General features: G+C 40.0%; 1 protein-coding gene across 1 annotated transcript; it reads left to right on the top strand.

The window, feature by feature from the left end:
* Positions 1 to 4,690: 4,690 nt before the first annotated feature.
* hps3 (HPS3 biogenesis of lysosomal organelles complex 2 subunit 1) lies at positions 4,691 to 9,602 on the top strand. The gene is made up of 5 exons (XM_056604510.1): positions 4,691 to 5,928; positions 6,085 to 6,189; positions 7,035 to 7,244; positions 7,512 to 7,599; positions 7,805 to 9,602. The coding sequence occupies exons 1-5, from the start codon at positions 5,887 to 5,889 to the stop codon at positions 7,930 to 7,932; spliced, it is 573 nt and encodes a 190-aa protein (XP_056460485.1). The 5' UTR covers positions 4,691 to 5,886; the 3' UTR covers positions 7,933 to 9,602.
* The last annotated feature ends 763 nt before the right edge of the window (positions 9,603 to 10,365 follow it).

Genomic DNA, 10,365 nt, shown 5'->3' with positions numbered 1-10,365 from the left:
AGAGCAATTGAAAGAGTGAAACATTAGTCTCCTGTCATCTCCTTCTCATGCACTGGTTAGCCATGGTTGTAAAGAGTTCATTAAATTATTTTAGATTTTGTCCTTGTTTAGCATGTGCCACCTATTGCTACTATAGATATACAAAGGACAACTCGTCATTTTTGTGTTGTATTTGTTCATACTGTTATTAAAACGGATAAACCTACTCAGCTTTCCATGATTGCTCATAATCGTTATACTCTTAAATCAGTGGGTTGTAGACCCCTGCGTTAGTGAGTGTGGTGCGACACCCCATAAGCGCCACACGCGTACACGTACCGGTGGGACGGGATTGTACGAGGCTGGGAGGGAATCATCACAGTATACCCCTACAATAAAATAGACTACACCACTGGGTGTGTGTGTCGGGTTTGTATTGGGTGCTGGTTGATTGTGTGTGTTGGATTATGCCCTGGTGTCTAATTCCTTAATTAGATAGCCCATTCTCGCTGACCATCTTTTCAATAACTTACTAAAGAGAAGAATGACATCTATGCTATTACAGAATCTCCATCAAAGAAAAACGATATGCCTAAAGCACCTACATCAGGAAGTCAGACTTTTATTTAATTTATATAAGCCATATTTAAGCATACCGTCCACACTACGCAATTACAAAACTATTTTCCAAAGTTTTGGACCAAAATACAAATAAACTTGATTAAAATTAAGAATCCTATCAATCTTGGCTTAATAACCCAAACCCCAGGCACCCATAATAACCATAATAAGACACATATGGTAGACGTACTTGTATTATAAATTGTTTTAATTCTCAGAAGAAATATGAATAAAACAATCAATATATATAGTCACATTTGCATTCAGGTATAAACACGTTAATTGTCCACTCTAGTAATCATAGCACATCAGCAACATTGTAAAGAAAATTATGCATAAATTTACCAATTCACAAATAAAACAATTAAAAATCGTGCTCTTTCAAGAGCATTGAAAATAAACTAAATATGAGAAACATATAACATGATTTAGTCAATTCCACATTGCAGCAGTTATAATACATCCTTCATTATCTGATGGATGACTGATCCTTGGGTTGTGATATGATCACAGAAAAAAGCAAAACTTCAAAACAAAATAAATCGGTCCAGCTACCTGAAGGAATATAAATTGGTTGTGTTCCGTGTGTGATGGAATGCAGTTAATCATTACTGGAACATGCTCTTGTATTCCTGTCAAGTAACCGAGTAACTTCATGGAAAGTCACAGTAGCATGTGTGTGCGTGAGTGTGCCCTCTATTAGGCAAGTAGCTGTCTTTGACTGCATGCCAAAAGGTGGGCAAAAGTACAGTGCTGTTCCATCGTCAGGCATCAGCTCCACGAACTCACTGGACTAATCTCAGTAGCCACAACTAAAAGCGTTTTCGGGGGGTATGAAGATATTTCAAATTAGAAACACAAGCATTGTATGGGGTTCAGGCCCCATAGTCTGAAACATTTATTCTCTACATTCTATTTTTATTAGTGTTCCATAATAAATACCCTTAAACAGAAGGCAGAAAGACAGAAGAAAGCAGCAGCCAATTACATTAATCTAGATAATTACTACTCTTTAGTAAGTAAGGTGTACCTTTAAGGGCAGCCAATAGGATTCCGTTCTCCGTCTCAGCTCTGGTCCTATTACACAGCTCAGGGAGGAGCTTCTGCCACCACAATGCCTGAGGAGAATATTTTGCTTGATCAATTAGTCAAAGAATATATTACTTATTTATTACTGCCCCTGCAGTTTTGAACGGATCTGAAATCTTTAGCCAACTCAATCATAACTCAAACTAAAATATTTTCACACTTTGGAACCCTGAATAGAGAATAAATCCAAAAAGTATTCAAGTTAAAGCACTAGAAAGGTTTGAGCTGTTTGATAAGGGGCATTACTTTCTTGTGATATGCTGCATGCCTGCGTGTGTGTTTGCATGCCACAGACCATGTATGTCTCCTGTAGGTGGTGGTTGCGTAGGGGATGATGGCCTGAGGACAGTGGTCCAGCAGTTTCTCTATGCAGTTCCCATGCTGCCCCCTCCTGGTGGCGCAGAGCACGTGCAGGCTGAGACCCCACAGGGTGGCCCCAAGGGACAGCTGCTCTAAAAGAGGCTGAACAGCTCCGATGGGCATGGAGGGACCGCATAGGAGGGACTACATAGGGGTGGTAGTGGAGGTCAGTGTTACTGAAATAACAGGGGAAAAACTGGTGTAAATGTTTGATTGTAATCTGAACTCTGTTCTTTTCGTGACCAAAGTACATTGATCACAAGAGGGCACACGAACACCATGCTGTGTGGTTGTCTAGAAATCCGTCTTGGCGTCAGTTTATATTGATGCCTGCCTCAGAGAGAGGGTTAAGCTTCTCAGACATCTATAGTAGCACTTAGGGCTCGAGATCGAAGTTTGATTAATCGCCCAGCCCTAGTAGCACTGTGTTGTGCAAAGGTTATTAGCATTAAAGGGATGACAGAGTTAGTGTGGGTTGTTACCTCACCCCTCCTTCCGAGAAGTCTCAGCCCCAAACGCATCATTTAAATCTGAGTGTTTCTCACAAGATTAGATGAATCATGGGGTTGAATTACACTCTGAGAAAAACCTGTCCAACCAGCCGTGTCTGCGGTCCAAGTACATTCTTCAAATCACAAACGCCTTGTCCTCAACAGAATGTCTCCAACAAATGACGTAGATGACGTTGACATGCTGCATCAATTTAAAGCCATACTTGTCATGACATGTGTATCATTGCAAGAAAAAAATAATCGAAATAACCACGCCCTACCAGACAGTAGATAAAAAAATATTGAATACCTGAACATATTGACTATGTTGAGGTAAATCCACAACTTGGTCATGTTATAATTGTTACTTGGATAAGGAATGTACAGGGCATGGCAATTAAAAATGTAACCACCCCCCCTCACCCCCACAACCAGCCCACACACCCACCGATACACTTTCTAAGATACTAAGAATACTTTAATTCTGAGCCTTGCCTGGAGTTTCTGTAGTGCCTCCTAGCTGTTGGGAGCCAGTGTTTGCTAGCTGAGTCAGAATCCGGAGCCATGGGTACAGCGTACCATAATGGGAGCAGGAGTTGATCTGAAACACATGCACACATCAAATTAAATGAGATTCTAAACCCCTCTACTTATTACTTATGCATATAACATGATTAATAAGTAATAACATAGCGCTAGGAGGTGGCAGCATTTAAAAATAGTTGTTCAGCTTTCCTACACGGTGGGCCTGACTGTTCCATACCAGGTCCTCGTGCTCTTCAGTAACTTGCTTTGGGGCAGCCATGCCAATGGTGAGACGGTCATGTAGACACAGCCAATCGGAAGAGGAGCTCCTGGATGATGGCTTCCTGGGTTGAGGCCACAAGCACTGCCTCCCAGAAGTCTACCAGCAGGTTGTGTTCACAGCCCAGCTCCCTAGATAGCAGGTCGGCATGGGGCTTAGAAGGTTACACAACAATTATGTGATACTTTCTACTACTTTGACTGTGACATGTTGTGTTATGAGTAGTGCTGTCAAGCGATTAAAATATTTAATCGCATTAAGGTCATATTTAACTCACGATTAATCGCAAATCTTTTTTCTATGCTAAATATCCCTTGATTTCTTGTCCCATTAATTGTTCTCATTATAATGCTCTTATCACATTAAGAAGTTCCTTGGCTTGCCTTGTGCAAATGTTTTTTTATTGATAACAACATTGGCTATATACTGATCAAAACAGGACGATACAAAAAAAAAAGCCTATAGTGCAATTAAACGATGAACATACAAACATACTGCCTTGAACATAGCAGTCAGGCTACTGCTTCTTTGTTTTGAGCCAAAGAAAAATATGAAAAATAATATATATATTAGTGGTGGGCAGTTATCGGCGTTAACGGCTGCGTTAACGCGAAACTTTTATCGCGCAATAAAAAAATATCGCCGTTAATCTATTTTCAAACACTTCCTTGTTCAGGACCCATCACGTGACTGAACTACAACACATCAGAAGCTAGAATATAGGCTGAGGTAAACGTGAGGGAATCAGAGAGGCAGATTCAACAGAATATCCTGACTGTGTTAAATATGTAAACATGTAAATATGTAAGTAATAATTGTGTAACATAAATATGTAAATGATTAACTGACAAAACATTGTAAGTATATTTCTAGCAAATTAACTCCAATATAAATTATATTAATTAAATGTATTCTACAACTTTCAAATATTTAACTTCTAAACCTTACATTATTATGGATTATTACACGGCTCTTCTCAATGCTGTAGACTGCTCCATTCACTTGCATGGGCCTTCCCAGCGTTCAGCTGTGAATTATTTTTGTTTATGCTCCGTTCACCTTTGCATGGATACTTCACAACTTCCAGCGGTGAATTATATTTGATAATTCACCGTTGCCAAGTATAATTGACAGTTGTCAAGGTAAACAAAATGATTTTTTGCCGTTTGCCATTTTAATCTAGATTAATCTAGATTAATTCCGAAATTAATCTATGCCCACCACTAATATATATATATATATATATATGCGATTAACGCAAATTATATATATATATATATAATTTGCGTTAATCGCATATATATATATATATATATTAGTGGTGGGCATAGATTAATTTTGGAATTAATCTAGATTAATCTAGATTAAAATGGCAAACGGCAAAAAATCATTTTGTTTACCTTGACAACTGTCAATTATACTTGGCAACGGTGAATTATCAAATATAATTCACCGCTGGAAGTTGTGAAGTATCCATGCAAGTGAACGGAGCATAAACAAAAATAATTCACAGCTGAACGCTGGGAAGGCCCATGCAAGTGAATGGAGCAGTCTACAGCATTGAGAAGAGCCGTGTAATAATCCATAATAATGTAAGGTTTAGAAGTTAAATATTTGAAAGTTGTAGAATACATTTAATTAATATAATTTATATTGGAGTTAATTTGCTAGAAATATACTTACAATGTTTTGTCAGTTAATCATTTACATATTTATGTTACACAATTATTACTTACATATTTACATGTTTACATATTTAACACAGTCAGGATATTCTGTTGAATCTGCCTCTCTGATTCCCTCACGTTTACCTCAGCCTATATTCTAGCTTCTGATTGTTTAGTTCAGTCACGTGATGGGTCTGAACAAGGAAGTGTTTGAAAATAGATTAACGGCGATATTTTTTTTATTGCGCGATAAAAGTTTCGCGTTAACGCAGCCGTTAACGCCGATAACGGCCCACCACTAATATATATATATATTTTTTATATTTTTCTTTGGCTCAAAACAAAGAAGCAGTAGCCTGACTGCTATGTTCAAGGCAGTATGTTTGTATGTTCATCGTTTAATTGCACTATAGGCTTTTTTTTTTGTATCGTCCTGTTTTGATCAGTATATGCCAATGTTGTTATCAATAAAAAAACATTTGCACAAGGCAAGCCAAGGAACTTCTTAATGTTGATAAGAGCATTATAATGAGAACAATTAATGGGACAAAGAAATCAAGGGATATTTAGCATAGAAAAAAGATTTGCGATTAATCGTGAGTTAAATATGACCTTAATGCGATTAAATATTTTAATCGCTTGACAGCACTACTCATAACACAACATGTCACAGTCAAAGTAGTAGAAAGTATCACATAATTGTTGTGTAACCTTCTAAGCCCCATGCCGACCTGCTATCTAGGAGCTGGGCTGTGAACACAACCTGCTGGTAGACTTCTGGGAGGCAGTGCTTGTGGCCTCAACCCAGGAAGCCATCATCCAGGAGCTCCTCTTCCGATTGGCTGTTGTCTACATTGACCGTCTCACCATTGGCATGGCTGCCCCAAGCAAGTTACTGAAGAGCACAGAGGACCTGGTATGGAACAGTCAGGCCCACCGTGTAGGAAAAGCTGACAACTATTTTAAATGCTGCCACCTCCTAGCGCTATGTTATTACTTATTAATCATGTTATATGCATAAGTTAAGATGGGTTTAGAATCTCATTTAATTTGATGTGTGCATGTGTTTCAGATCAACTCCTGCTCCCATTATGGTACGCTGTACCCATGGCTCCGGATTCTGACTCCAGCTAGCAACACTGGCTCCCAACAGCAGGAGGCACTACAGAAACTCCAGGCAAGGCTCAGAATTAAAGTATTCTTAGTATCTTAGAAAGTGTATCGGTGGGTGTGTGGGCTGGTTGTGGGGGGGAGGGGGGGGTGGTTACATTTTTAATTGCCATGCCCTTACATTCCTTATCCAAGTAACAATTATAACATGACACAGTTGTGGATTTACCTCAACATAGTCAATATGTTCAGGTATTCAATATTTTTTTATCTACTGTCTGGTAGGGCGTGGTTATTTCGATTATTTTTTTCTTGCAATGAATACACATGTCATGACAAGTATGGCTTTAAATTGATGCAGCATGTCAACGTCATCTACGTCATTTGTTGGAGACATTTCTGTTGAGGACAAGGCGTTTGTGATTTGAAGAATGTACTTGGACCGCAGACACTGGCTGGTTGGACAGGTTTTTCTCAGAGTGTAATTCAACCCCATGATTCATCTAATCTTGTGAGAAACACTCAGATTTAAATGATGCGTTTGGGGCTGAGACTTCTCGGAAGGAGGGGTGAGGTAACAACCCACACTAACTCTGTCATCCCTTTAATGCTAATAACCTTTGCACAACACAGTGCTACTAGGGCTGGGCGATTAATCAAACTTCGATCTCGAGCCCTAAGTGCTACTATAGATGTCTGAGAAGCTTAACCCTCTCTCTGAGGCAGGCATCAATATAAACTGACGCCAAGACGGATTTCTAGACAACCACACAGCATGGTGTTCGTGTGCCCTCTTGTGATCAATGTACTTTGGTCACGAAAAGAACAGAGTTCAGATTACAATCAAACATTTACACCAGTTTTTCCCCTGTTATTTCAGTAACACTGACCTCCACTACCACCCCTATGTAGTCCCTCCTATGCGGTCCCTCCATGCCCATCGGAGCTGTTCAGCCTCTTTTAGAGCAGCTGTCCCTTGGGGCCACCCTGTGGGGTCTCAGCCTGCACGTGCTCTGCGCCACCAGGAGGGGGCAGCATGGGAACTGCATAGAGAAACTGCTGGACCACTGTCCTCAGGCCATCATCCCCTACGCCAACCACCACCTACAGGAGACATACATGGTCTGTGGCATGCAAACACACACGCAGGCATGCAAGCATACACAAGAAAGTAATGCCCCTTATCAAACAGCTCAAACCTTTCTAGTGCTTTAACTTGAATACTTTTTGGATTTATTCTCTATTCAGGGTTTCCAAAGTGTGAAAATATTTTAGTTTGAGTTATGATTGAGTTGGCTAAAGATTTCAGATCCGTTCAAAACTGCAGGGGCAGTAATAAATAAGTAATATATTCTTTGACTAATTGATCAAGCAAAATATTCTCCTCAGGCATTGTGGTGGCAGAAGCTCCTCCCTGAGCTGTGTAATAGGACCAGAGCTGAGACGGAGAACGGCATCCTATTGGCTGCCCTTAAAGGTACACCTTAATTACTAAAGAGTAGTAATTATCTAGATTAATGTAATTGGCTGCTGCTTTCTTCTGTCTTTCTGCCTTCTGTTTAAGGGTAGTTATTATGGAAACTAATAAAAATAGAATGTAGAGAATAAATGTTTCAGAATATGGGGCCTGAACCCCAATACAATGCTTGTGTTTCTAATTTGAAATATCTTCATACCCCCAGAAACGCTTTTAGTTGTGGCTACTGAGATTAGTCCAGTTGAGTTCGTGGAGCTGATGCCTGACGATGGAACAGCACTGTACTTTTTGCCCCACCTTTTGGCATGCAGTCAAAGACAGCTACTTGCCTAATAGAGGCACACTCACGCACACACATGCTACTGTGACTTTCCATGAAGTTACTCGGTTACTTGACAGGAATACAAGAGCATGTTCCAGTAATGATTAACTGCATTCCATCACACACGGAACACAACCATTTATATTCCTTCCAGGTAGCTGGACCGATTTATTTTGTTTTGAAGTTTGCTTTTTTCTGTGATCATATCACAACCCAAGGATCAAGTCATCCATCAGATAATGAAGGATGTATTATAACTGCTGCAATGTGAATTGACTAAATCATGTTATATGTTCTCATATTTAGTTTATTTTCAATGCTCTTGAAAGAGCACGATTTTTAATTGTTTTATTTGTGAATTGGTAAATTTATGCATAATTTTCTTTACAATGTTGCTGATGTGCTATGATTACTAGAGTGGACAATTAACGTGTTTATACCTGAATGCAAATGTGACTATATATATTGATTGTTTTATTCATATTTCTTCTGAGAATTAAAACAATTTATAATACAAGTACGTCTACCATATGTGTCTTATTATGGTTATTATGGGTGCCTGGGGTTTGGGTTATTAAGCCAAGATTGATAGGATTCTTAATTTTAATCAAGTTTATTTGTATTTTGGTCCAAAACTTTGGAAAATAGTTTTGTAATTGCGTAGTGTGGACGGTATGCTTAAATATGGCTTATATAAATTAAATAAAAGTCTGACTTCCTGATGTAGGTGCTTTAGGCATATCGTTTTTCTTTGATGGAGATTCTGTAATAGCATAGATGTCATTCTTCTCTTTAGTAAGTTATTGAAAAGATGGTCAGCGAGAATGGGCTATCTAATTAAGGAATTAGACACCAGGGCATAATCCAACACACACAATCAACCAGCACCCAATACAAACCCGACACACACACCCAGTGGTGTAGTCTATTTTATTGTAGTGGGTATACTGTGATGATTCCCTCCCAGCCTCGTACAATCCCGTCCCACCGGTACGTGTACGCGTGTGGCGCTTATGGGGTGTCGCACCACACTCACTAACGCAGGGGTCTACAACCCACTGATTTAAGAGTATAACGATTATGAGCAATCATGGAAAGCTGAGTAGGTTTATCCGTTTTAATAACAGTATGAACAAATACAACACAAAAATGACGAGTTGTCCTTTGTATATCTATAGTAGCAATAGGTGGCACATGCTAAACAAGGACAAAATCTAAAATAATTTAATGAACTCTTTACAACCATGGCTAACCAGTGCATGAGAAGGAGATGACAGGAGACTAATGTTTCACTCTTTCAATTGCTCTAATGTTTCACTCTTTCAATTGCTCTAATTTGAGCTCTTACTGTTGTTATCTATCATACCATACAGTAATTGAATTGTGTAAAATTGTGAAATTACTGCACCTTAAAAATGACCATGAATTAGCTATACTCTCATTTGCATAGTGATTAACATTATGAATTTCAATTGTGTATACCAACTGTATGTTGGCTGACATTTACCTAACTCTTTTCCCCTCCACTCTAACCAAGGATGCCTGTTTTTAAATTCCCTAGCCTGACACCCAGTCTGAAAGGCTGGCCAGGGGTTCTCATCTAAAAGTAACAAGGAGATATAAAGTGGGATTAAAACATTGTCTTCTGTTGACTACTTATTATGTGGTTTACACATTAATATGGGAGGACACACACACACACACACACACACACACACACACACACACACACACACACACACACAGACAGACAGACAGACAGACAGACAGACAGACAGACAGACAGACAGACAGACAGACAGACAGACAGACAGACAGACAGACAGACAGACAGACAGACAGACAGACAGACAGACAGACAGACAGACAGACAGACAGACAGACAGACAGACAGACAGACAGACAGACAGACAGACAGACAGACAGACAGACAGACAGACAGACAGACAGACAGACAGACAGACAGACAGACAGACAGACAGACAGACAGACAGACAGACAGACAGACAGACAGACAGACAGACAGACAGACAGACAGACAGACAGACAGACAGACAGACAGACAGACAGACAGACAGACAGACAGACAGACAGACAGACAGACAGACAGACAGACAGACAGACAGACAGACAGACAGACAGACAGACAGACAGACAGACAGACAGACAGACAGACAGACAGACAGACAGACAGACAGACAGACAGACAGACAGACAGACAGACAGACAGACAGACAGACAGACAGACAGACAGACAGACAGACAGACAGACAGACAGACAGACAGACAGACAGACAGACAGACAGACAGACAGACAGACAGACAGACAGACAGACAGACAGACAGACAGACAGACAGACAGACAGACAGACAGACAGACGCGCGCATGCGCACGCACACACACGCGAGAAGGAGGGGCTCGGCCCGCCAACTAACGTGAAGAG

This window comes from Gadus chalcogrammus, chromosome 12, assembly GCF_026213295.1.
Source record: "Gadus chalcogrammus isolate NIFS_2021 chromosome 12, NIFS_Gcha_1.0, whole genome shotgun sequence".
In the NCBI taxonomy this organism is placed as follows: Eukaryota; Metazoa; Chordata; class Actinopteri; order Gadiformes; family Gadidae; genus Gadus; species Gadus chalcogrammus.
This window is presented reverse-complemented; position numbering and strand designations above follow the sequence as displayed.

Coding starts and splice junctions, on each gene's coding strand:
- hps3 (XM_056604510.1), top strand. CDS start 5,887: ATGGCTGCCCCAAGCAAGTTACTGAAGAGCACAGAGGACCTG. Junction 6,190..7,034: donor AGGCACTACAGAAACTCCAG/GCAAGGCTCAGA, acceptor ACCCCTATGTAG/TCCCTCCTATGCGGTCCCTC. Junction 7,245..7,511: donor ACCTACAGGAGACATACATG/GTCTGTGGCATG, acceptor TATTCTCCTCAG/GCATTGTGGTGGCAGAAGCT.